Source organism: Eretmochelys imbricata, chromosome 1 (genome assembly GCF_965152235.1).
Source record: "Eretmochelys imbricata isolate rEreImb1 chromosome 1, rEreImb1.hap1, whole genome shotgun sequence".
NCBI classification, from domain to species: Eukaryota; Metazoa; Chordata; order Testudines; family Cheloniidae; genus Eretmochelys; species Eretmochelys imbricata.
The window spans coordinates 40,654,362-40,682,145 of record NC_135572.1 but is presented as its reverse complement, the minus strand read 5'-3'; the positions used below and the strand labels follow the sequence as shown (position 1 = coordinate 40,682,145).

At 40.1% G+C, this 27,784-nt stretch overlaps 1 protein-coding gene across 5 annotated transcripts in view; it reads left to right on the top strand.

Annotated features, from left to right (window-relative positions):
* Nucleotides 1–24,528, top strand: part of CPAP (centrosome assembly and centriole elongation protein) — a 28,906-nt gene extending 4,378 nt beyond the window's left edge. For 2 of the 5 annotated variants that reach the window (XM_077809030.1, XM_077809022.1), the window contains 13 exons: nt 2,695–2,842; nt 6,741–6,846; nt 7,158–8,790; nt 12,379–12,511; nt 13,836–14,001; nt 15,862–16,104; nt 16,711–16,810; nt 19,837–19,937; nt 21,742–21,843; nt 22,707–22,847; nt 22,928–23,012; nt 23,105–23,225; nt 24,179–24,528. In XM_077809030.1, coding sequence (XP_077665156.1) covers nt 2,695–2,842; nt 6,741–6,846; nt 7,158–8,790; nt 12,379–12,511; nt 13,836–14,001; nt 15,862–16,104; nt 16,711–16,810; nt 19,837–19,937; nt 21,742–21,843; nt 22,707–22,847; nt 22,928–23,012; nt 23,105–23,225; nt 24,179–24,371 — 3,272 coding nt within the window. In that variant the 3' untranslated portion in view covers nt 24,372–24,528. Of the gene's footprint in view, nt 1–2,694; nt 2,843–6,740; nt 6,847–7,157; nt 8,791–12,378; nt 12,512–13,835; nt 14,002–15,861; nt 16,105–16,710; nt 16,811–16,921; nt 17,157–18,050; nt 18,109–19,836; nt 19,938–21,741; nt 21,844–22,706; nt 22,848–22,927; nt 23,013–23,104; nt 23,226–24,178 lie in introns of those variants that run through there. The other 3 variants (XR_013345016.1, XR_013345017.1, XR_013345019.1) reach the window with 3 other exon arrangements.
* The last annotated feature ends 3,256 nt before the right edge of the window (nt 24,529–27,784 follow it).

Sequence of the window (27,784 nt, the reverse complement as noted above, 5' to 3'; positions counted from 1 at the left end):
CACAAAACTACTGGATTAGTCCCCAGGTAAACACTGCATTATTTAAAATAACATTTTAAAAACTGGTTTCAGAGTAGCAGCCGTGTTAGTCTGTATCTGCAAAAAGAACAGGAGTACTTGTAGCACCTTAGAGACTAACAAATTTATTAGCGCATAAGCTTTTGTGAGCTACAGCTCACTTCATCGGCTGCATAGAATGGAACATATAGTAAGATATATATATATATATATATATATATATATATATATATATATATATACATACACACAGATCAATTGGAAGTTACCATACAATTGTGACAAGTTTTTTTTTTTTTTCTATCTCCTGCTGATAATAGCTCATCTTAACTAATTAGCCTCTCACAGTTTGTATGGTAACTTCCAACTTATCTCTGTGTGTGTGTGTGTGTATATATATATATCTTACTATATGTTCCATTCTATGCATCCGATGAAGTGAGCTGTAGCTCACGAAATCTTATGCTCTAATTAATTTGTTAGTCTCTAAGGTGCCACAAGTACTCCTGTTCATTTTAAAAACTACTACTCAACATTCATATTACAGTAGCATCCAAACACCTCAACCAGGACTGGGTTCTTGTTGTGTTTGGTGCCGTACAAACACGTAGCATGGTAGGGCCCTTGCTTTGGAGAACTTAGTCTAAATAGAAAAGAAAGAAAAATAGTGAAAGCTTGACAACATAAAAACAAAATTAAAAAATGTGAATCTTAAACTTTCCCCCCAAAACATTTCCCTTTCTCTTCTCTCTGTTCAGCTGTCTCAGAAAACCTGCTTCATCACTGTTGACCCTAAGTCCCTTTTTTCACTCTTCCCCACCCCACAGAAATACCCTTAGGCTTCATCTGGAGGGGAAGGAAAAAAAACCTTTGGCTACAGAATGGCCAGATGTGTGTAAAAGTACCTGGACCCCTATCCCTAGGAACATGTGACCAATCCAATTCTGGAACTGCTGTCTCCTCCTCGCAGAGACAACGATATTGTAATGGAAATACAAAGCATAATGCATTTTTTCCGCTCCCCCTTCGAGACTATGCTCGAAAGTCAGAAGATCTGAGTCAATGATGTTGACATCCAGCTAGTTTAAACACTGCCTTACTTGCCACCACCTGTGTACCAGAATCTCAGTGGAGATAGTGCTCTATCCTGGATGATTTTTCTTTTGTTTTTTCACATACACAAGAGTGAATTACTGCAAAAGTTAAACGACAAGGAATTCATCTGATCTTTGAAGAGCAGTTTATCTTCAGATTCTATCAGTGAGAAACAGTGTCTAGATCAGCAGTTCTCAAACTGTTGGTCGTGAGCCCGTTTTAATGGGGTTGCCAGGACTGGCTTAGACTTGCTCGTGCCAGGGACTGAACCCAAAACCCCAGTGTCTGGGGCTGAAGCCTGAGAGCTTCAGCCTTGGGCAGTGGGGCTGAGATTACAGGCTCCCTGCCTGGCAAGCCTCCCACCCCCACTCCCCCCCTGGATGACAGGGGTTGGACAGGCTCAGGCTTCGGTCCCACCTCCTGGGATCATGTAGTAATTTCTTTTTTGTCAGAAGGGGGTAATGGTGCAATGAAGTTTGAGAACCCCTCGTCTAGATGCATCTCTGAAAATGTAAAGCGATTGGAAGAACAAAGACCACAAAAATACTACTGGTTAGTTAAATTTATTGAAAGACCCAATTTTCTAGATAAGCTGGAGTCTTTTCATAGTTACTGATCTTAGTATCTTCCTAGGCTACTGTAAACGTTTAGTTTTCTTTTAACTATTTGTTCACTTGATGGTAATTGAATCCTAGTTCCCTGTCAATAGACTATATATTTGTCAGCCAATGGGCCTAATTCTACCCTTATTGAAGTCCAATGGGAGTTTTGCCATTCATTTCAATGGCAGCAAGATCAGGTCCTTTATATCGTGTGGCCTCGTGCTTTTTAACATTTTTGTCAATGAGCTGAAAGACAACATTAAATTATTACAGATAAAGTTTGCAGATGACACAAAATTGGGGGAAATGGTAAATAATGAAGAGGACAGGTCCCTGATACACAATGCTTAGATCACTTGACAAGTTGTGTGCAAGCATCAGTATGCATTTCAGTACCATCAAATATAAAGTCATACATCTGGGAACACAGTATGCAGGTTGTACTTACAGGATGGGGGACTCTATCCTGGAAATAATTGACTCTACTATTGGAGTATTGCGATCACAGTGGATAATGAACTGAACATGAGCCTCTAGCGCGATGCAGAGGAAGTTAGACTTGATCATAGTCTAGAAGTGGAGAATAAAAATTTGATAATAGATGATTTTTCAACCTGGTAGACAAAGATATAACAGAATCCAATGACTAGAAGTTGAAGCTAGACATATTCAGAATGGAAATAAGTACACATTTTTAAATGACCCTAAGTATCCATTGGAACAACTATCAAGAGTTGAGGTGGATTCTCCAACACTGGAAATTTTTAATTCAAGATTGGATGTTCTAAAAGAGAAACTCTAGTTCAAAAAGGAATTAATTGAGGGAAGTCTCATGGCTTTGTGTTACCCAGGTCAGACTAAATAACAATAGTCCCTTTTGACTTCGTAATCTGTGAATCACCTCTGAGTGTTGTTCCTGGTTTTTAAATACAAGCTGAAAACTTGTAGGAAAAAAAGAAAAATATCCATGATTTCATAGGAGAAAGCACTTGGTGTCCAAAACAAAAGATGGAAAACTCTGTTGGAGGTGAAGACAGTGATGCTGATCATTTATGTTCAAGAAATGTAGATTTGTCTGGAAGTCCCAATGGAAGAAAATGCTTACAAGCAGCTAACATAGAGGAAAGGTAAATATAAGCTTATATATAATAGTTTTATCCAATCTTTTTTGACCAAGTTCTAAGACCTGATTGATTGAAAGTGGTTTAAAATTTAATATTTGTATTCGAGTAGTATCTAGAAGCTCCAACCAAGTGGGCCCCCATTCTGATAGGCATTATACAGAGATATGGCAAAAGAAGTCCCTGCCCCTAAATTCTTATGGTGTGGCATAACAGGTGGATGAAATAAATGAGTCTAGGGATAAGGTAATGGTAAACCAAAATCATGTTTTGGCATAGCTTTACTGTGCACAACTATAGTTGTAATAAGCCAATCCAGTAGCAGTAATCACAACTTTCTCTGGCATAGCCATTATCAGATGGCCTTTTTCTGTAAGCATCATGGCAGAGGTGAGTCTGAAGGAGAGATGTGGAAGAGGATAAGGTGATGACTTTATACATTTTGAGAAGGAGTCATTCTCTTGTGTGTGGGTGCAGGGGAGAAAGAATGAAGGTGTTTGGGGAGTAAAATGGACTAATGGGTGGTAAAGACTGGCATTACTGATGAAGCAAAACCAAAATGAACATGGGGTTAAATAGAACAGGGCTAAATTGTGCATGTCTTTGAAAGCATGGACAGGAAGTCTGTGTTTGATGCAGTGAAAGAGGAGGGGTGATGTATTCAGAGTGACAGGCTAGGAAGATGACCTTAACAGTAGCATTTTGAAGGCACTCAGTGCAAAATTGGAGAAGTCAAGACACAAGGGGTATGTCTACACTGCAATAAAACACCTGCAGTTGGCCCATGTCAGTTGACTGTGGCTTGCAGGGTTATAAAATTTCAGTGTAGATGTCTGGGCTCAGGTTGTCTCCCGGGTCTGGGACCACTCTCTGCTCTTGGACATCTACACTGCAATTTTATAGCCCTGTGGCCTGAGGTCCATGAGTCTGAGTCAGCTGACATGGGCCAGCCATGGGTGTTCAGGGCAGTGTAGGCATTTGGAACGTGACCAGAGCCTGGATAAGAGATTGACATAGTGGAAGGATCAGGTCTTTGACATCCATTGTAAGAAGAAGCAGCAAGATTTAGACGTGCTGTGACCGGGGCCCTAGTGGGGAGCCAGCTGAGGTCACTCAATTAGGGTGAATGGCAAAGAATGGGGCAGACAATACCCATAAAGCTGGTGGATATTCCAATACCTAGATTTACCAAGACAGCATAAAACAGTTTCTTTATTACCTCACTGGTTAGAAGTCCAAACAACACAGTTCCCTTAAAAGTGATCCATCCTCAGGCCTTATTCCAGGTACCCACATCAAATATGATGAAAATTTCTGTAAATCTTATTTCATCATATAAAAAAAAAGGTTCTACCAATCCCAAAGGATCAGACACATTACCTCCCAGGTTAATAAACGTTTCAGATCTTACCCAAATACATGCTATAGCCAATTCTTATTAACTAAACTAAAATTTATTAAAAAACAAAAGAGTATTGTTAAAATATCCATCCATCCATTCATCCACAGACATGAGTTCAATTCATTGAGGTTCAGATTCACAGCAGAGATGGTGTAGTTGGAAAGAGTTCCTTTAGAATTCAGTTCATAGGTCACAGTCCAATGTCCAAATCTCATATTCAGAGCATATCAGCATAACTGGGACCTCAGTCTTGTGACTCAGACGTCCCCTGATGAAGTCTAAGCAGATCTGAGATGACAGAATCAGGACCCAAGGATCTTTTATACAGTTTCATGTCTTTTGACAAGTTGGAATTCCTCAGGGAACAAAAGGTAATTAGGATGACTTTGAAGGAGGTCCATCACTGATACTTAGCTATACGAATTAACATAAGTCATTTGCTTGTTCCTCCACCATTCACAGTACATTTCAAAGAGAGATGAATAGTGAGATAGCCCATGTTTACAATTCATTTACATGATAGGATGTTCTTTTGACTGCTGAATTATCAGAATACAGCAGAGACAGGGACTGTTGATTACATTGTCCACCCTACTCATACATATATAAATACACAAAACCACAAATATTATCTCCCCACATTTCTTCTGTGGATTATTTATTTTGCAGGATATTTAACTGTCATAAATATAAAGGGAAGGGTAAACCCCTTTGAAATCCCTCCTGGCCAAGGGAAAGCTCCTCTCACCTGTAAAGGGTTAAGAAGCTAAAGGTAACCTCGCTGGCACCTGACCAAAATGACCAATGAGGAGACAAGATACTTTCAAAAGCTGGGAGGAGGGAGAGAAACAAAGGGTCTGGGTCAGTCTGTATGCTGGGTCTTGGCCAGGGATAGACCAGGAATGGAGTCTTAGAACTTTTAGTAAGTAATCTAGCTACGTATGTGTTAGATTATGATTTCTTTAAATGGCTGAGAAAAGAATTGTGCTGAATAGAATAACTATTTCTGTCTGTGTATCTTTTTTGTAACTTAAGGTTTTGCCTAGAGGGGTTCTCTATGTTTTTTAATCTAATTACCCTGTAAGATATCTACCATCCTGATTTTACAGGGGGGATTTCTTTATTTCTATTTACTTCTATTTTCTATTAAAAGTCTTCTTGTAAAAAACTGAATGCTTTTTCATTGTTCTCAGATCCAAGGGTTTGGGTCTGTGGTCACCTATGCAAATTGGTGAGGCTTTTTATCCAACATTTCCCAGGAAAGGGGGGGGGTGCAAGTGTTGGGAGGATTGTTCATAGTTCTTAAGATCCAAGGGTCTGGGTCTGTAGTCACCTAGGCAAATTGGTGAGGCTTTTTACCAAACCTTGTCCAGGAAGTGGGGTGCAGGGTTTTGGGAAGTATTTTGGGGGGAAGGACGCGTCCAAACAGCTCTTCCCCAGTAACCAGTATTAGTTTGGTGGTGGTAGCGGCTAGTCCAAGGACAACGGGGGGAATATTTTGTACCTTGGGGAAGTTTTGACCTAAGCTGGTAAAGATAAGCTTAGGAGGTTTTTCATGCAGGTCCCCACATCTGTACCCTAGAGTTCAGAGTGGGGGAGGAACCTTGACATTAACCCTTTCTAGTCATGCGTCACATGTGCCTTTCATGGTTACTTAAAACAAATGTGATAAAATACAGTAGAACCTCAAAGATACGAACACCAGAGTTACGGACTGATCGGTCAATCTAACATCATGTGAAACCAGAAGTAACCAATTAGGCAGCAGCAGAGACCCCAAAAAAAGAAGCAAATATTGTACTGTGCCTGTATTGCTTCTTAAAGGTAGAGACATCTGGGCTTCCTGTCCCCACCCCTACCCCCACATACAGGGCACCCACCTACTGCTAGGAAGTGAAGATACTGAGATTCGCAGGCAAAGCTGTGAGCCTCCATTGCAAACCCAAGGCAGCTGGAGCACAAGCAGCACTGGGGTCTGCGCTGCTTCCTTATAAGCTGTGGGTGCTGTTTTCACCCCCTCCTGTGGCCGGCGGGGGGGGCTCTTTTCACCACCTTACCCTGTCCCGGCAGGTGGATGTGCTGTTTTCGTCACCACCACCTCCCCTCCCAATCCCAGTCAGGATGGGGACAAGCTTGCCTGGTAAAGAAACTGCCTGCAAGGAAGCTGCCTCTGGAAACTGGCCCGGAGTGTGAACTGCTGGAGCCAGAGCTGCATTTTATTCGGAGTTAAGAACCTCCATTCCCGAGGTGTCCGTAACTCTGAGGTTCTACTGTAATATTATTGTGCTTGTCTTTGAGAGTCACTGGTAATCTAGCATATTCTTCAAATTAAATAGCCTTAGCTTTGCCATTGGATACCTAAATGACTGAAGAACTTCTTAATTCCTTACCTGCTTATATAATTTTCATATGTTGTATGATAAATTATATTTTTAATTGCATTGTCAAACAAAGATTTAACTTTAACATTGCAGTTTGTAATTTTAAAAAAAATTATACTAGGCCTATTAAAGCTGGGATTCAGGAGAGGAAACAGACGTTTGAAGAATTCCTTGAAGAACAGATACGATTAGAAGACCGGCGCCTGAAGCAAAAAGAGGAGCAAGAGGTTAATTATTATAAATACTACAGTTATTTATATACCTTCCCAAAACGTACTAGAAACTTTACAAACATGTGAGAAGACAGATCCCTGCCCTGAAGAGCTTACAACTTTATATATGCAATATTCAAGTTCTTAAAAACAATTATTCTATTTTTAAGATTCTGACCTTCCTTAAAACTATAGTGGGACAGGTACTGTGTAACTTTACATATTAGTAAGCCTTACTTAGATAAGTCTGTAAATATACTTATCCATACTACAATGGAAGTTTTAATGTTGTCCTTTGATTTTTTTTTATTTTATTTTATTTAAAGGAAGTAGGAAGGTCAACCTTTCAGAAACTACAGACAAAACGACCCTTTCTGAAACGGGGAGAAGGCTTAACTAGGTTCACTAATGCCAAATCTAAAGTAACTAAGTATAAAGAAAGCAAACTGATGACTCAACAAACTACTTTGGAGGACAGAAACGTTGTTAAAGCGGACAGACCACAAATACAGCGGAAAACTGCACCTTTAAGCAAGGAACAGGTTTCTGAGAATTTTGCTGTGCAGTCTAAAAAATGTAACCGAGCTGCTAAAATAATAAATGATTCTGTCTTCCCTGTTCAGAAGGCCATAGTACTCAAGAATCATAATGGAAAAACTATATCGCCACCAACAGCGAGACTGCAGACTGAGAAGAATCTTGATGGGCAGTTCAAAGATTCTTTCAGATCAGAAATCAACAGCAAATTTGAAAATAAGGAAAACATAATGGATTTTGCCAGGCCTACTGACAAATTTTCAGATACAGAAAAGCCTCAGCTGTCCACAGAGTTTACCAAAACTTTTTCTCTTTCCAAATGTTCTACAAGTTACCCTGTAAAAGATTCAGAACATTCTTTTGAACTTTCTTTCCAAAATAAGTTGGAAAACTGGGAAAAAGAAAAGGAAAAAGAGAACATAGAATTAGATGAATTTTTGTTTCTAGAACAGGCTGCTGATGAAGTATCTTTCTCGAGTAATTCCTCATTTGTACAAAGGTTCTTGGATCGAGATCAGCAAATTTCAAAAGGCCGTAGAATGTCTTCTACCCCTGTCAAAGCAATGCCACAGCAGATGAATGCACTAGATATTATAAATAAAAATAAAAAAGCAGAAATTATCTTACAAGGAAATAAAAATGACAGGGCAGTAACACATACAATCTTGGATTTGAGGGCATCTATTAGACTAAGGGACCAATTCAATAAAACAGATAGTAAAATATTTCAGACTTCTTCCACTGTGGCATCTCCAACTTTCAAAAGTACTGAATGGAATGTAAATGAAGATAAGGATGATGGAAGCAGTGTCATTACTACAGAGTCTGAGGAGGAACTTGAGACTACCGTAAAACGTTCAAATGAAGATGCTAAAAAGTTCATTTTGAGCATCAGAGAAGATAATCCAGCATTCTGTGATTGCACAGGACCTGTCAAAGACCTCAGCAAAGAAAGCAAAAGTAGGGATGTTGATCTTGACTTATCAGACAAAGATTATAGTAGTGATGAATCCAATGTGCTACCAAATCAGAGTAATAGCAAAGTGTCTGAATCTCAAAGAAGTGTTTCATGTACAAATAGGAATAAGGTTGAGTTTGATGATGAAAGAACATGGACTGACCTTGAAGAAAATGAGATTCAGCATGAAGTACCCCAAAATGATACCATTAAAGTACCTCCACAAACTGACTATTACAATAAAAGTGAAATGGCTGCCCCAGATAAAACAATAAAGAGGAAGGTCGCTTCAATAAAGAAGGGAGATGATTTGCCCAAACAGAGTGTGACAGATGGTGATGCAAGTGCACCTCCCACATCAGACCTCATGATGAAACTCTTTCCTTCACTGAAACCTAAACAGAAGCCAGGCTGTCATGCAAGGCATGAAACCAAATCAAATGTGGGACAAGAAGAACCAGGAGGTAAGAGAATAATATATACACACAGACTTCACTGTAGATTGAGCACTAGGTGTTCTTAAAACATGCAATCAAAATAATGGAGAAGAATGAAAAAATTACTGGTGTTGACTTGCAGTTTCTGTTAATTATCAGTCATGTGAATTTAGTGGGTGCTGTCAGAAACTGTTGCTGATTATTGCAACCGTTCAGCACAGAGCAATAGCTAGAGCATGCAAATCTTTGGATATCCGCGACTCGTTTTTATGGCTTGGATGCGGATACAAATTTTGTATCCATGCAGGGCTCTTGCAATTGCATTAGAAAAAATGTTTAAGTGGCCAGTGACATGATTTCAAAAAATTTTAACTAGATGCTCAGATCACTTTATTTATAGATTTTATTAATTGAAATTACTGAAAGGGATTCGTACCAAATATCAATTTTTAGAGTCTGATTCTCCACTCTTTTATACTAGTGCAAATTATGAATAATGTCAGTGAAATCTAAAACTATAGTTGTCAAAATAGTGTAAGTAAGGGAAGAATCAGGCCCTTAGAACTTAGTTCTAGAGTGGGCTGAAATTTGAGATTTCTGGTTTGAAAGAAATTTTGCTACTTTGAAATTTTGGTTTTGTTCCAAATCAGAATAGAACCAAATTTATCAAAATTTCTTGTGAACTGGAAATCCTGAATTTTTGGGGGAACACCAACACTTGGTATTTCTGAAACAAAATATGCTCCCTGGGTCTGGAAGCTGCTGACTGAAATTTGACACTCTTTTCATTTTCATGACTGCTAATAACCTCAGTAGTCAGTCAGTTCTGGGACTTCCAGGGTCTGCATCTCCCAGGGCTGGCCACTTGGGAATCAGGCTGCACAGAGAGTCTGCTGGTCTGAGAGTCTGGAATCGTTGGGGTCTCTGGCCCAGGGATGTCCATCCAGATGATGGGGTTGTCCTGGAGCCATGGATCCTGGAAGCCCTAAACCCAGGGTTTCCAGGGTCCCAGTTCTTTGAGCTTCCTGGCTCCACAATAGGGAGGCTTGAAGCCCTGGTGTGACAGGGCTGCTCTTAAGCTGTGGACCGTGGGAACTGGGTTCCATCAGAACCCTACTAGTGACTTGACAAAAGTTTGTTGAATCTGACCTGGTTTCACGAGACATTTTGGGTTCAACGAACTTGTGTTGTCTGACAAAACTCCGATTTGTAAAAAAATTTTCAACCAGCTCTACCTAATTCATAATTAAGGCTACATTTTAGTCTTGGGTATTTTTAGTAAAAGTCACAGACAGGTCAGGTAAACAAAAATTCACGGCCTGTGACCTGACCGTGACTTTTCCTAAAAATACTTGTGACTAACACTTGGTGGGGGCTGCCCAGGGGGGCCGCAGGTGCTGGGGAAGGATGGCCTGGGTGCTGGGGAGGGGGACAGGTGGCAGTGCATGGCTCAGGACCCCCGTTGGCAGGGGGACCCCTGCTGGTGCTGGGGAGGGGGACGGGCAGTGGCGTGCATTCCAGGACCCCTGCTCCCCTCCTCTCCCCCTCCCCCCAGTAGCAGCAGCAGAATTTGGGTGATGGGAGGGGGCAGAGTGGGCACGGAGTGGGATGAGGCAGGCCCTGGGCGGCGCTTACCTGGGGGTTCCCTGGAAGTGGCAAAATCCTCCTTGCTCAGCTGCTAGGTCGAGGCGTGGCCAGGCAGCTGTGTGCGCTGCCTTCACCTGCAGGCACTGCCCCCGCAGCCCCCATTGGCCGCTTCCTAACAATCTTCAGAGCACAATTCTTCTTCCTACTAGAGAGTCAATCTTTGGGATTGTAGCTACATTTCCTTTGTTAGTTTTTCATCATCCTTTACTTTTTTTTAAGTACACAAGCTGATTGATCTAATGCAAAATATGTGAGGGAAGGTTGTTTATTATTGTCGGTTTTGGTTTTGGTTTTTTTTGCAGACCTGGACTTTGTTAATGGTTTAGTGGTTGTAAAATGCACTGCAGCCTCTGTGTTAAGAGTTCATATCCTGGGATGTTCGGTTTCCTAGGCTATTGGGGCTGGGAGGATGGACTCAGCTGGGAGGATGGACTACATCTGTGTATGTAGATGATTTAGAAACAACTGTGTTACGTTGTCAAATGTAACGCTTAATGCTTGGCTGAAAAGTCTTAGAAGTGAGAGACTTTTCCCCCCCATTGTTGTCAATCTGTATCCACATCTGCCTTCTCTTAACTATTGGAATAAATTCAGCAATTCTAATAAACCCTTACTGGAAAAATACTTAGCAAAATTGATCAAGATAGGTACTAAAATACAAAAAGCACATTGCTGATCATTTAATATCTGGCAAAATAATTTTATACCATAAACAGGGTATGGATTCAACTTTGTCTTGTTATCGAGAATGTACTTGCTTGATTTTTTTAATTAAAGCCTCTAGTGTTATGGTTGAGAAGAAAATTTAAAAAAATGTCAGTGTGTAATCAATGCAGAGAGAACTGCCGCATTAATTTCAGGAATGGGTTTATTCAGATGCTCACTGACAAAGATTTAAACATCAATATTAACTGTTTCATTCCTCATGTAAGAAAGGAGATGGGGGATCATAGATCTCCACAAGAAACTTTGAGCACCATTTCACTTCAGTGCCCCAAGTAGAAAGTGGTTGGGAGATACCAGATACCTTTCTTTTTTTTTTTTTTTTTTTTAAACTTCCAATCAAGAAGAGCCTAACAGAGCCCATGGGTGTTTTCGACCTTTACATCTACAAAGCTCACAGCAGCAAGACTCGCAGCCTGGATCAACAGACTTAAGCTTGCAGGCCTCATACCATTTCTGAAGCCTACCCCCTCCTCCCTTGGCTTCAGAGCCTGAGCTGCTACTTCGAAGAGCTGTCTACACTGATATTTTTTAGAGTACTGGTATGAGCCCTGCATGCTTAAGTCTGTTGATCCAGGCTGCGAGTCTTGCTGCTGTGAGCTTTGTAGATGTAAAGGTCGAAAACACCCATGGGCTCTGTTAGAGTCTTCTTGATTGGAAGTTTAAAAAAATAAAAGAAAAGGGGGGGGGAAAAAAAAGATCTAGATCATGCCCAAGTCTGTCAATCCAGGCTGAGGGCTTTCTGCTCTTTGCTGGGTAGATATACCTACTGAGGTTGAGCCAGGCTCACCGAAACGAGAGTATGAACAATCATACTTTGAACATCTGCATAATAAACTTTGAAGTTGGTCTTATTTTGCTGACCTGCATGGGCAGAGTTTATTTTGTGGGCACAGCTTTGAAGAGCCTGACCACCTCCCCTCCGCCTCCTGTATGAACCCTGATCATAACTTCAATGATAATTACTCTATTTTGAAGACTAATTCAGATTTAAATTTGTAGTCCTTGCAAACCCTGTTGTGCCTGTGCAACAAATACATTCAAAACCTGAGATGGTTGAACAAGAAGCACAGATTGCTTTGACAAGGACTGACTTATTTATCACCTACTGTATTATTTGGAGACTAGTTATTTGTGCCTCAGAGTAAGATCAACTGATGAAATCACTTATATCTGACAATTTAGTGTATACTTCAACACTCTGTATGAATGTCTCTTAACTTGGGTATGCCTGTTCCTTGATAGGAGACATTGTTCGATCCCGGGTACTAAGAGAGAAGCTTGTTGAATTGGAAACAGAAATTGAAAGATTCAGAGCTGAAAATGCATCTCTAACAAAACTCCGTGAAGAACGAGAGAGCTCCTTAGAAAATCTCAGGTAATTTTTCAATGGGAGTATTTCAGTTTATTTTATTTCCTTAGTAAATACATTTCCTTAACTGTTTAGTTAGAGCTATTTTATAGATAGGCAAATGAGCAAATCTGCAGGTAAGCACACTAGTATTGGATAGTAGTAAATATTACAGAGATCTATTTCAGGGGTGGCCAAACTTACTGGTCCTCTGATGATCTTCAGAAGTCTGAGTGCTGGGTGCACCTGCTTCCACGCTGCGGCAGGGTGGTGAGGTTCTGGGCTTCAGCCCCACGGGTGGTGCCTGTCAGTGCTTGGGGCTTCAGGAAGAGTGGGGCCTGAGCCCTGGCAGGTGCCTCCTGCTGGGCTGAAGCCCCTAGGCTCCCTTCCCACTGGGCAGAGGCCCTGAGCTCCACCTGCCCCCAGTCTGGTAGGTTGAGAATGGAGGGGCTCTGCAAGCCGCAATTTAACTGTAAAAGAGTTGGCTATGGCTGGTGAGCCACAGTTTGGCCACCCGTGATATATTTAGTATACAGGTAAGTAATTGGCATCTCTTAGAATATAATAGTATAGATAGGTAAAAAAAAGTTTGACACTATAGGTAGTTTAAATGTACAACATGCAGTAAATAAACTGTATAATTAATCACTCAAGTTGCTACTCTAGAAAATGGATCAAAACATGATTTAAAAAAGCTATACCCAACTTGTTCAGTATGAAAGCTCATATGGTTGGGAGATTTTTTTTTTCCCATATACTTTATAGATTGTTTTAAATGACTCAATCTTTTTTTAAAAAAAAAAATAGAATAAGATCAGTTTTCCAGAGCTTGATGCTTTTACCTGGTGTCTTGCTAAAGTGTGACTATGATGCTGTATTTTTGATCAGATGTTTGTTCCTGGAAAAACCTTCCTGGGCACACGTAGGCTGGAAACGGGGTAGAGTTAGGGATGGAGGAAGGAGAGGGAATGACTTATATTAGACAATAGCGATCCCTTTTGCCAATTAAGGAATGTTATTTGCAGCCTCTGAAAAGAGGTTCTGTCCAGTTGTCAGTCAAAGCAACAGTAAATATGGAGCGGATTCTTGTTAGTGGGAATTGCGAAGAGATGATTCTTAAGACTTCAGCAGTGGCAGTGAGGAGACCCTTCTAACTAAATATATAGTATGTGTAATTTATTTACATTGGAAAGTCTTTCTGGGAACAGGAGATACTACTATTTTCAGTTACCGAGGAGTAAAATTCTAAATTTTAATTTTCTCCTTTAAAAAACAACACACAAAAAATATAAATACTCCAAACTTGAAGTTGTTCTATTCCAGAACAATAAGCTACCTTGTGTAATTTCAGGAGAGAAATAGCCGACTTTGAACAGCAGAAAACAAAAGAATTGGCTCGGATAGAAGAAATTAAAAAAGAAGAAATGAGAAAACTGCAAAAAGACCGTAAAGTTTTTGAAAAATATTCCACAGCAGCTAGAGCGATGCCAGATAAAAAGGAGCGTGATGAAATTCAGGTAAGAAAAATATAAAGATTGTTCTGATCTTCACAGTAAAACTTCAGCTTTTCACAGTTGTGCAATTTGGAATTCGTAGATCCTGTTAATTTGAAGGGGTTTGATAGGAAGGAAAATATATATATAAATAAAACTAGACCAAGATGACTGGGATCCATCAGTATTCCCACATTGAAAATCACAGGCTTCACATAAGTATCGTTTTGCTTTAAAATACAAAGCAAAACAAAAACAGTTTCTACTAAAAAACTGTTGTCTTTCTGTCAGACTCCCATACCAAAAAAGGTGCAGAATGGCACTAACAAAGAACATGACATCAGACCAATAAACTAAATCAAGTTACAAAATATTACTGTAATAAGTATGTTGCAAACAAATTCATTCGCTGTAGTGAATTGAATGCAAAATTGAACCTGTATCAAGCATCGTTCTGTCCATAATTGTTGCGTGCCAAGCACAGTTTTATCTCATAATAGATGTTGATTATAATGTGTCTGATGCATAAACATGTCTTCTCATTTCCATCATGTTTAATCCTATTGCTTAGAACAAGATAAGACTTGTTAGTCACTACTAGGGTGCATAGCACATTCGTGTTGCTAAAAATGTCTGAATAATGCAGTTTATTGTAATCTTGGTATCTTTCCCTCTAGCTTTTAGGATTTTGGATTTCTTTTTTAATATCTTACTAAAGTTAGTGATTAGATTGAGTTAACCAAATAATAATGGATAATTCAAAGTGATCAAAATAAAAGGTGACAGTTATTTAATTCAAATTACTTAATTCCTGATTTCCTGTGAGCTTGTTTGGGGAGGGAAAGAGGAATAGAAAATTTGTTCTTGTTTTTCAGACTGCCCTAAAAATCCTTTTATTTGGTATTAAGTTTGTAACTATACATGATTGTGCTTCCTGGCCCATCATGCCCAATGGACTTTTTCTATGCATATTTATATATAATATTCATTTTTTAATTTTTTGGCTTGAAATGTGAAACCAAATATAATCTACATGGCAGCATGACTCTTGTCAAACCATCTAGCTAGACATCTCTGTATAATAATGATACCTAGTTATTATGTAGCATTTTTCATCAGTAGATCTCAAAGTGCTTTACAAAGGCGATATCGTTATCCTTATTTTACAGATGGGGAAACTTAGCTTGCTTTTTCTTAATTAAAAGAAAAAGACAAGAATACAATCTTGAACACTACGAAGAAAAAGTCCTTTTCCTTCCCTAGGAGCTAGGGTGAGATTCTGTGTTACACTGCGCACAGAACTTACAGCCCAGGGAGAAGGTGAGGTAAATTGTCTTTTAAGCCTCCTTTGCACCCTCCCTATCTTGGGCTGCTCTGGAGGCTGGAGAGGCCACCCATAGAACTAGGCAGTCCTGGGGGAGGGACCTGTCTAAAATATTGCAGGCTGCCCAGAACCTCTGTAGTGCTGTGTGCTGCAGCCCCATCCTCAGTATGCCCCTGAGGCCAGGTTTGTGAAGGACTCCTCTGAAGCACTCCAGTTCCTGTACCAGGCTAATCCCCTGTTCTGACAAGGGAAGGCTTTTATGGCTCCTTTACACTGCTCTGGACCTTTTATCTAGTGTAAAGGGGCCTGAGTAGGGATGAAGCTCGCTGCCTGATTGGGAGAGAGATCAGGTAAGTTATTAATACAAAGTAGCTCCTGATTTTAGGAAAGAAAACACACTTCCTGCCCTTCACACACAGAAGATTTTACTAGTTTTGGGTCACTGTCTTCTGTGCTGTCACTGCTAATAAAAGATTACTATTTTCTCTAGTCTGTTTTAATACAGCAGAAAATGACTGGTTTGTATCCTCCTACAAACAATTGATAAATATTTTTCTAAGGCTTTAAAACAGCAGCTTGCAGATTTGCAGGAAGACTTAAAGCGAAGAGAAGCAAAATGGTCGTCTACTCATGGTCGCCTTAGAAACCAGATAGAAACCTTAACAAAGGAGAACACAGAGTTAAGAGAAGAGATCAAAATCATGGAAAGATTTCGTCTAGAAGTTTGGAAGAAAGCAGAAGCTGCTGAAAGCAACAGGAAGGCTGAAAGTTCTGAAATGAATTTGAAGAGAGCAGAATCTATAGTAAGTTGTTTGTTTTGAGGTATTTTAAACTGATTTTTGCAGATGCATAGTGAGTTTTGGCTCATTGATATTTTCAGTTGGTACTCAGAAGAGACCTGCTGGATGTTTCATTTAATTTAATGGGGGTGTATTGGTGTTTGTAAGACAGTACACTGCTGTTGACTTCTACTGCCCCTATAAACCTGGATTTTCACTGTGTGCAGGTACCATGCTCTCCAGGATCTTGCTCTCTCAAACTGAATTATTTTGGAGTTCGATAGGGAAATCAGATGCAATTGACTTTGGTGCCTTTGCACTCTAAAGATTATCCAGTGAAACCAGCCAGTCTTCACTGAAGGATTTCACAGTTAGACTACTAAAACTTAAACTAATGTAAGGAGGAGTATACTTATCCCTGGTTAACTGCACCAAGGTAAAATTCTGGGATTGTGCATAGTGAGGAAGTAGAGGAAAGAGGAGCTCAGTCTTTATTCCCTTCACAATATACTTTAAAAGTGTATAATTAACAGTCATTGCTATAAAAATTATGGACAAGTGGTCTGTGTTGATGAGTGCTATGAATAAACCATTCTTGAACTAAATAAAATCTTTATTATGTATTTTCAGAGTCCATCAACTAGATTTCAAAAAAAACAGTTTCTGTCTCCAGTTCCTCAAGTGGAAAAGAGTAGCAAGATGAATGGCAAAGGTTATTCACCAGTAAAAGGTATAAATATTTATTCAATAGGAGAATTGTATTAACTCTTTAAAAGAAAATTGCCAGTTTTAATGTTTGTTTGCAGCAACTGATAATTGGTAATATCTTTATTTCCCTCAGGCAATGCATGTATTAAATAGTCCAAAAATATAATGCATGTGAAAGTTTAAAAATCAGACTTAATGCTCTGATAAATAATAAATATCGTCTTGGATAAGATTGTGGAGAAAGTTGTGGACACAGCTCTCTCAGTATGTAGGTGTGTCCCTGATTTCCTTCCCACTCTGGGTACAGAACTGGGTATGGCCCAGAGACTGCATTGGTCAGTGATCTCCTGGCAATGGATGAAGATAAGGTATCTGTGCTAGTAGTATTAGATCGATCAACTGCCTTGGATACCGTTTTGATCACCAGGTAGTGTTCGCGTGCTTACAGACTCTAGTGGGAGAGCACAGGATTGCTCTTCAGTGCTGTGATTATTTTCTCTCTGAGAAATCACAAAAGAGGTAGTTGGAGGCAATTTCTGAAGACCTCTAAAGTGGTGGGTGTTGCAGGGTGCCGTTCTATCACCTCCTCCTGTTCAACATATATATGGGGCCATTAGGCGGGTTAGTAGGAAAGCATAAAGTATGTTTTCAGTATGCTGATGACACCAAAAAGTGTATATGTCATTTTCAACTTGGATGATGTGACTCAGACAGCTTCTAACTAAGATTGGGCCATGAATGACTGAGTTGGCTGCTCAGTCCAGATCAGAATGAGGTAAAAGTCGAGGTGATGGGGAAGCAGCTGGAAATAATTGGTCCCTTGGATTTGAGGGAATCCATCCACCATTAGATACTAAGATTTGCATTTTAGGAGTGATTTTTTTTTCAGATCCCAGCTGCTGTTTGACTCTCCAATTACAGCAGTAGTCCAGGTTTTTTTTTGTTTTTACATCTGCGTCTGGCTAGGAGGTTGCAATCTTTCAGATGTGAACCTTGCTGCTGTTTGCAATTATCTTAACGAAAGCATAGCTATGCACTCTATATGGGGTTACATCTTTAAAATCATTCAAGGAATGAAGCTGGTACAGAATGGTGTGGCTCACTTACTGAGTGAGGCATTTTGTTGGGAGCATATGATGCTAGGATCTTCACTGGGTGTTTGTTGGTTTTTGGGTATAGTTTAAGTCTTGGCTTATGACCTATGAAGCCTTATCTGTCTTGAGACTGGTGTACCTGAGAGATCGCCTTTCTTTTGGTCCCAGGTTGCCACAGCTACAGTCTGCATCAGTGCCTAAACTGGACATCCCTCACTATGAAAGAGTGGGTAGCTGGAAGGACATTTCTGTTCTCTGTGAGGGTTTCGAGATGCTGGAAATTGTTCCCCTCACTTGTTCCAAACCTTCCATGAATGCTGCAAGGACACACCATTATAGGGTTATTTTGGAAAAGAACAAGGATGAGCTTATAAATCAAAAGGGGTAGAAAGGAATCTCTCTGTAGGTGTTTTGCTGGCTGAGTTCCTATTGGAATGATTATCTCAGTGCTGTTATTTCATTATATAATTAATAAATGAGTTAGGCACCTAGAGCTTTGAAAAGGTGCCTTTTTTATAATTTGAAATCTATAAATAAAATATAATATAGATAGCACATTTATTATGACTTTCATAACTTAAATTGAAAAGGAGTACTTGTGGCACCTTAGAGACTAACAAAAATTTATTTGAGCGTAAGTTTTCGTGAACTACAGCTCACTTCATCAGATGCATGCAGTGGAAAATACAGTGGGGGGATTTATATACATAGAGAACATGAAACAATGGGTGTTACCATACAGACTGTAATGAGAGTGATCACTTAAGGTGAGCTATTACCAGCAGGAGAGCAGCGGGCGGGAGGAACCTTTTGTAGTGATAATCAAGGTGGGCCATTTCCAGCAGTTGACAAGAACATCTGAGGAACGGTGGGGGTGGGGATAAACATGGGGAAATAGTTTTACTTTGTGTAATGACCCATCCACTCCCAGTCTCTATTCAAGCCTAAGTTAATTGTATCCAGTTTGCAAATTAATTCCAATTCAGCAGTCTCTCCTTGGAGTCTGTTTTTGAAGTTTTTTTGTTGAAGAATTGCAACTTTTTGGTCTGTAATTGAGTGACCAAAGAGATTGAAGTGTTCTCCGACTGGTTTCTGAATGTTATAATTCTTGACATCTGATTTTGTGTCCATTTATTCTTTTATGTAGACTGACCAGTTTGACCAATGTACATGGCAGAGGGGCATTGCTGGCAGATGATGGCATATATCACATTGGTGGATGTGCAGGTGAACGAGCCTCTGATAGTGTGGCTGATGTGATTAGGCCCTATGATGGTGTCCTCTGAATAGATATGTGGGCACAGTTGGCAACGGGCTTTGTTGCAAGGATAGGTTCCTGGGTTAGTAGTTCTGTTGTGTGGTGTGTGGTTGCTGGTGAGTATTTGCTTCAGGTTGGGGGGCTGTCTGTAAGCAAGGACTGCTGGAAATGGCCCACCTTGATTATCATTACAAAATGTTCCTCCCACCCCCACTGCTCTCCTGCTAGTATTAGCTCACCTTAAGTGATCACTTTCGTTACAGTCTGTATGGTAATACCCATTGTTTCATGTTCTCTATGCATATAAATCTCCCCACTGTATTTTCCACTGAATGCATCTGAATAAGTGAGCTGTAGCTCACGAAAGCTCATGCTCAAATAAATTGGTTAGTCTCTAAGGTGCTACAAGTACTCCTTTTCTTTTTGCAAATACAGACTAATATGGCTGCTACTCTGAAACATAAATTGTAGCTCTTTGCTACTATAGCAAGCAATAATATATCTGAGGTAACACACTTAACTGGATATTAATTCTTCTTGAGTAGCTGAAGATACTGCTTTCAAGTTAACACTGCACATGAGATATGCAGATATCCAGTATAGTTTATCATTCTGATCATTATATTTGCTTATAACACCCAAACTGCTTCTTGGCTGCTGAGATGATGTAAAATTAAGTTTTTATAATTTGAACAGGAAAGCCTTCTAGAAGACCTAAATCAGCACCTGTTAGTGATGGGAGTAACTTTGACAAGATAGTGATGACACTAGAAGATTCCTCTAGGACTTTTATGATAGTAAGTCCTGTACCAGAATGTTGTCTATTTTGACTTGATTCCAAATAATAGTTATCTGCATTACATAAATGTGAAGCCTGAAAAGTGATTTGTGGAACTACCATAAGAACACTAGACAAGATTTAGTAATGACTACAATATTAAACTACACTTTGGTAATGCAGAATACTTGTACAGAAAATTACACTTGCATCTAGTATTTGGAACCATATTTTTTTTGGTTACAGCAGGGGGAGATGTTTGGTGATATTCAATTGTAGCTAAGCAAAGTATCTTACAAAATTTACCGAATTTTAATAAATGTTTGTAGAAAAAACTGGATGTTTATCTCTTTTCTGAAGAAAGAACAAGTGGATTTTGTAAAAATGCAGGTAGTTGAGACATAATACATCTTTATCAATTACTGTATGTAGCATTTGCTAGAAGTATATGAAACTTGAATAATAATTCTGTGCCTTGGAATCTGTTGTTACTGATGATTTAAGTTAAGCACCAGATTGGAATCTGTTATTATGAGATCCACTTTAACAATCTGGGCAAAAGCTGATTGCCAAAACCTAACAAATCTTGTGTGTGGATTTGTCATTATCCAATAAGCTATATCAGATCTTTTCTCTAGGTGCTTTGGGTTGATGATTCTCTTGGTCCCTCCTTGCTTTCATGAGCTGCCTTCTCACTTCCCGAAAAATCCCTCAAGTTTGGCTGCGTAAAAAAAGATACCAGATGTGATAGAAAAGTTAGATTACCTTTATGTTCCAGAAAAATCCCACAAAAATGGAGCTTGATTTAATGCTGTCACATTCCAGGTTGCAATCCAGACTAGTGAGGGGCTGTCTCGTCACCTGCCTTGCAACTTGGGGTGTCTCACAATGCTTTGCTTCTGTAAGCTCCCAAGCTGGGCCCCTAACAAACAGCATGCAGGTCACACCCTAAGTGGCTATGCAGAGCTGCAGACCTGCCATCTCACTCTAGCTTCCATGAGCCTTGGTTACTACTTGCAAGGTGATCCCAACACACTTCCAGTCCCAAATTTCCCCCCAAAACATGTTCTGCACTCTCCAGCTTTCTCACATTTGTTGCCCCTCTAAGGGGATCCATATCCAACAATTTGTTACTTTAAATGGAGTTACCCACACAATTCAGTTCAGAGACAACACTGGACTAGTTTTGATCAAAGAATAAAACAAGTTTATTTAATTACAAAGAGAGGTTTTATGTGAAAGGCATTAAAGTAGAAATGGTTACAAGAGAAATAGAGATCAAGTGCTTCCTAGTACTAAAACATAACACTCCAGATTTGGTTCAAGGTGAAATCAAGGGAGAGATAACTTAGGGTTTTTTTGCCCCTCACTTTATAGCTCAGTCCCCCTTTGAAATACATTTTCCTTAAGGCTACCCTTAAATGAAGTTCATTCCCGCTGTGAGGCTGGAGTTTTGAGGTGAACCAGGTTTCATGCTGCTGTTTGCTAAGATGCAGATGTTTGTTCAAGCCCCCCTTTGTCAAAGAATGGCCACTTTGTAGATTTACACCTGGCAAGAGGCTTGTCCTTTGTCTTTGAGAAACAGGTTTACCCCCTCCCCAGACTGGTCTGATAAACAAACTTCAGTCATGATTTCAATTTGTTCCTAATTTTACATGTAATATTGTATGTATTTCATCGTGATATTGACAGTGAGTTATTAGTTTTCAAATGATACCTCACAGGACATAATTTGTACAATGATTATTACAGTAGTGTGGAGGGTATTAATACAGGGTTGTACTCTGTCACAGTTGCTTACTAGAGAAATCTTTTCATTTCAGGACATGTCCCCTACTGAAACGTGTGTGCCATTAGAGTCCCCTTTTCTTGTGTCTACAGGTAGTGAAGAAATACAGGGAGAAGTTAACTATCCTGATGGAAAGGTAGGATCAGATTTCCTTTACGAGGCTACAGAGAATAGATCTGGGCAATTAATTCACTCTTTCGGGGAACTCATCTTTGTCAGGGCTGCGGTGCCTCTCTTGTTCAGTTTATATATGGGGCTGTTGGGTGGGTATCCCTTTCATTTGTGAGGCATTTAGAGTCTAAGATAAATGTTAAAATCTAAATACCTAAATCACTTCCATAAAAATTGTGTGTTGTAAACTGTTCCATATATACACATAGGATGGTTTCTTACTTGAGTCCAATTGGAAATGACCAAACCAGCAAAAAAACGGAAAACGAGGGTCTCATTTGTTTCTTGTACACACTCCCCCCACCCCAATCAATCTGTCTTATACTTAGTTTAAGTTCTTTGGGTCAGGGACTGTCTTTTTATTCTGTTTGACTATTAGGTTTATACAATTAAGGGAAAAGAAACTACTTTGTTTGCTTATTGGAGAAAATTATTGGAGAACTGGTTTGACAAAATGTGAGAAACTGTTTCAGGAATGTGGATGACAAATCCATAAATGGTTATTCCTGTGTGTTGCTTTCTGGTTCCACAACAGCGTCTCTGGCTGCATTTTATTACTATTATTGTGTCAAACCAGACAATGGAAAGTTATGGAAATTCAAGGTTGGATGAGAAATGCAAACAAACTTTGGCTCTCAAAGAGCTCAGTCTTAAAGTCTGGGCAAAAGTCAGACAAATATTCGTTTAATGCTGATTTGCCTGTCAATAGCTCAAACTCTGTCAAACTGCTAAAATGACCAAAGAATTTAATTTTAATTGAAATTATTGTTGGAAATGTTATACCAGTTTTATTGCTGAACATCCACCTTTATGTAATTTACCTTTTAGGTTGAAAAGGTTTTAAAAAATGGCTGTCATCTTATATTTTTCCCTAATGGAACACGGAAAGAAATGAGTTCGGATGGAAAGACCATAACTGTAACATTCTTTAATGGGGATGTGAAACAAGTTATGCCTGATCAAAGAGTGGTATGTATCCAAATTATCTTCCTGACAGTTTATATGGCCAGATTTTCTTAAAGACACTTACGATCTATTCTTCTCTACAGATTTACTATTATGCAGATGCCCAGACAACTCATACTACATACCCTGGTGGGTTAGAAGTCTTACATTTCTCAAATGGACAAATAGGTAAAAACTATGAACCTTTTATCTGTATAGTTTAATTTTCATATAAAAACTTTCTATAGTTATTTTGAAACAAAATATGTACATTGTTACAGAGAAGCATTACCCTGATGGAAGGAAAGAAATTACATTTCCTGACCAAACTATTAAGAATTTATTTATGGATGGGGGAGAGGAAAGCATTTTTCCAGATGGCACTATTGTTCGTGTGCAGAGGTAAACTTTTACTTTTAATATACCCTACATGTTCCCACACAGTAGAGTGGGGGAAAGAGTTCTTGGCACACTGAAGTTCATCCACCCTTCCTTGAGTACTCATTTTCTGTGTACAGTGCTTGTCTTCAAGTTAAGATGGATATATTGTATGAAAGGATGAAAAATGAATATTTGTATAACTGTGGTAATCCACTAGTAATAGAAAAGACTTCATTTAAAACCTTATTGAGCTTTTGAGAAGCTTACACTTGAAAAAGTTTGATACATCATATCTGATATATAGAAGAAATGTAGCAGTTTATACTAACTAATGTATTTACACAAAGTACATGTTGTCATAATCTGCTTTTAAGAGACAGAGTCCAAGCATTCATTTATTTAATTGCATGTACTAATATAGGCCCTGAAACAGGAAAGCACTTTAGCATGTGCTTAAATACTTTTCCTGAATCAGGGACAAATTTGTTTGGGCCTTCCAATGCTTCAAATAGGATGGTAAGCTATATTTCATACCTTGATTTAACTAAATCAAGAATAAACTTTCCAAAGCTGCATGTTTCTAATGATTCTCATACTTTTACACTTCAGTGATCTCTACTTCTCCTTCCTTGCTTTAACTATTAAAACAGCCTCTCTGAACTTTTTTTTAAAAAATTGCTTTCAGAATGCAGCTTTAATATTGTTTAAAATTAACTGCAACACTAGTGATCAGCTGAGATATTTATCAACTTTATTGTGATTTTAATGAGTTTGTTTTTTGACAACTATAAAGTTCTAGAAAAACAGTGCATGCTCTTTGAGAATCTTTACAAATTTCTACATTCAATTAAATTCCTGCCTAGGAATAACTGTTAGTATGGTGTTGGAATTTCAGTTTAAGGCTGGCCCTGTCAGTCTATGTACAGTGCCTTTTGTGTATTTTATATTTAATTGTATACACTCATTTAATACAGAGATGGAAGCAAAACTATAGAATTTAACAATGGCCAGAGAGAGCTGCATACGCCACAGTTCAAGAGACGTGAATATCCAGATGGCACTGTCAAGACTGTGTATGCGAATGGACACCAGGAAACAAAATATGTCTGTGGGAGAGTAAGAGTTAAGGACAAGGATGGTAATGTTATAATGGACACTAAGTTATAACATATGACTTATGAAACTCTTGTAAGCACCTATCACGCTTAGCAAAAGTGTATATTTGTTAAAAAAACAAACCAACTTTACCCAATGTACATATTGTACATAATTTTGTTTGTCTAAAATAAATTTATTTTTAAAATAAACAATGATATTAAGGAGATGTCTCTGACTTTGTCTGTCAAAAGGGCTTACTTTGAGAAATTTCTGTCTGCTTTCATATGTGAGTTAAGCAGCTACTTCCTAAATTCCCTTTCAAAGTAGCATATATTTAATTATTTATCACTAGATGCAATAAGTCTTGCTGGTGAAAGAAACCAAGTGCTGTTGTCAGCTACAGGATTTGCAGTCTGAAGTGATTAAAACCTTATGCCTAAGGCAGTGGTCTCCACCCTTTATATGCACAAAATCACTTTGAATTTAAGATGTATCCAGGATCTGCCCTGCCCCACTCAGTCTGTTGCTCACTCTCCCCCACTCTCATTCACTCTAACCGGGCAGAAGCAGGGGGTTGGGGTGCAGGCTCTGGGCTGGGGCCAAGGGGTTGAATGTGGAAGGGGGCTCCACACTAAGCCTGGGGCAGGGGTTTGGGCTGTAGGAGTGCGAGGTGTGAGCTCTGGGAGGGAGTTTGGGTGCAGGGGTCATGTGGTCACACTGCACCTAATCTCATAGAATCCACTGGACATTTCATGAGTTTTACTTTTTATTAATGTCATGTGTGGTTTATAGATCCAAAATCCTTCAGGGACTGTCACAAATCAGTGTAACAATCTCAACTGTGGGTTGTGCATTGGCTGAACCTGGGGCAGGGGTTTGGGGTGCAAGCTCTTAGAGGGAGTTTGGGTGCAGGAGGGGGCTCAGGGCTGGGGCAGGGCTTCGAGGTGCAAAGTGCAGGCTCCAGTTGGGAGGCGCATGCCACCGGCAGCTCCCGATCAGTGGCACAGCAGGACTCAGGCAGGCTGCCTGCCTGCCATGGCCTCACGCCACACCCAGAAGTGGCTGGCATGTCTCTGGGGGAAAGGGAGAGGCAGCCTGCACCCACAACCACCGCAATCGACAGGTTGGTGAGCAGTAGCCTTAGGGGTTCAAGGAGACTTTGTATTAGACATTGAAGAGCGATGCTAAAACTAATTGCCAGCTGCTAAGATATTTGGTGCTAGAGCTGAATCCTAACTAGCCACGAACATAAGAGCTAAGCTGCATGTAATGCTGCAAGACCACCTGAAGCAGAATCTAAGCATCAGTGGTGCTTATCACTTTATTTGGGTAGTGTATAAAATGTGAATTCTATCATTTGTTGATACTTGGGACTCACCAAATGGACTTGTTGCATGGCAAGAAGAGGTTACTTAGCTTACAGTAACCTAAGTTCTTCCATAGGGACATAAGACACAACTTGGTGTTCGTGCACTCTCATTTGGGCATGCAATGTAGTGTCTGCAGGCTCATGCTTGCACAGAGCAGTTCCAGTTGCTCAGAGGGGGGCATCCAGGGAGGTACAAGCCTGCTGCCACTCAGTTCCTTAACTGTGAAGCCGAATTCCACAGTAGAGGGGAAGGATAGCAGAATTTTGAATACCCCTAAGGCAAAAATATCTCAAAGACCTCATTGCTGGAAGGTAAGTAACCTCTCCTTCTTCAAGTATGTCCCTTACGGGGGCTCCACTGTAGGAGACTCTCAAGCAGTAAGTCAATGGGGGGGGGGGGTGCCGAAGAGGTAAGTCCAGATCACTTTGAATATGGTGTCTCTGGAGGCAGGTAAGATGACATACTTGGCAAAGATATGGATAGAAGACTATGTAGCAGTACAATGTCCTTCAGTAGTGCTATAGCTGTGGACTGAACACTAGTGGAATGTGCTGCTACTCGGGGGAGTTGCACTGTTGCATTTTCATAGCAGGTCAAGATGCAACCTGAAATCCACTTTGACAATCTTAGTGTGGAAATCGGTTAGTCCTTCATCCTATCTGCAACTAATTTAAGTAGCCTGGAATGGTTTAAGCTCTGTCCAGCTAGAAAGCAAATGCCCTTCTGACATCCAGTGAATGAAAGCTTTCTTTCTTTCTGGAGGCATGAGGTTTTGTGCAGAAAACTGGAAGGCAAATGTCCTGGTTAGTGATTTCAAGGAGACCTTTGGGAGGAAGCAAGGATGGAGATGTAGTGTAACCTTGTCTTTGCAGAAGGTGGTGTACTGTGGGTCCACCATGAGTGCTCCCAGATCACCTTGCTGAGGGAATGGTGATTAAGATCAAAATTTTGAGAGAGAGGTGGAGGGGGGAACAGGTTGCCACTGTTTCATAGGGATGGGTTTTTTTGTGTTTAAAACCAGGCTGAGGTCTGTGGGGGTGGGGGGAAGTTGTCAAACAGGAGAAAACAAGTTGCATAGGCCCTTAAGAACTCCGGTGTCTTTGGTCACACCCCAGCCACTGAAGTCCTGGCTAGGTTAGAGGAAGGGTGTCTCAAATGACCTCTATCAGAGTCTTTTTTTTTTTTATTCTAATACATAGTCCAGGATCTTGGAAAGTGGAACCTCCAAGGCTAGAGAAGATGGGATGGGGCACCAAACTGGAAGCGCTTCCACTTCTGGAGGTGACTTGCAAATACTGGCCTTTCTCTTGGATAAGAGAACTGACTGAATTTTAACCAAAAAGGGCACTTCCATGCTCTCAGATTCAAGGAGAAAGGGTGAGGACTGATGAGGGCCCTAAGTCGTGGGTCAATATGCCTTTTGTCATAGAAAGTCTGAGGGGTGTTACCTTTTGAGAGAGAGATGAGGTTTGTGTACCACACTTGGCTCAACCAAGCAGGGTGCTCTGAGGATACCTCACAGTGCAGCTTGAGAAGGGTCTTGAGGATTTAATGGTACAGTTAGTTAACATGTAGCAAAAGGAGGCCTGAAACATATTCTTGTATCAGAGGCCCAGTCTGAGGCCTGAAGCCTCAACCAAAGTAATTCCAGGCAATGATAAGCAAAGCTGGGCTGAGCCAGAGGCCGGTCCCACTCACAGAGGTTGGCAAGAAAAGGTTGTTAAAGGCATGAACACACACACACACACCCCTCCCCCCCAATGAGAGGAACTTGTGCCAAGACAGCAGCAAGACACTCCATAGACCTAACAAGGAACAGGCAGGTGCATCTTAAAAACAGAGTCAAAAGGACAACATGATGGATAGATTTTTGAACTATGATGAGTAATCTGTCCTGCAACAGTATAAAAGTAGGCCCTGGAGTGCACATCTTTGTCCAGCCTAGGGGGCAGTGGTGTGTCCTGTCACTGTCTGAGCTGTGGCCATTGTTGGGGAGCACAAATTCATAGTATGCCCGGTAGAGTCTATAGGAAACTATTATTGTGCTTCATTTGACAAACCTAGCTTGGGTTTCTTCATACCTTATTAGAGTCTGTGGTTTTGGGGGGTTCT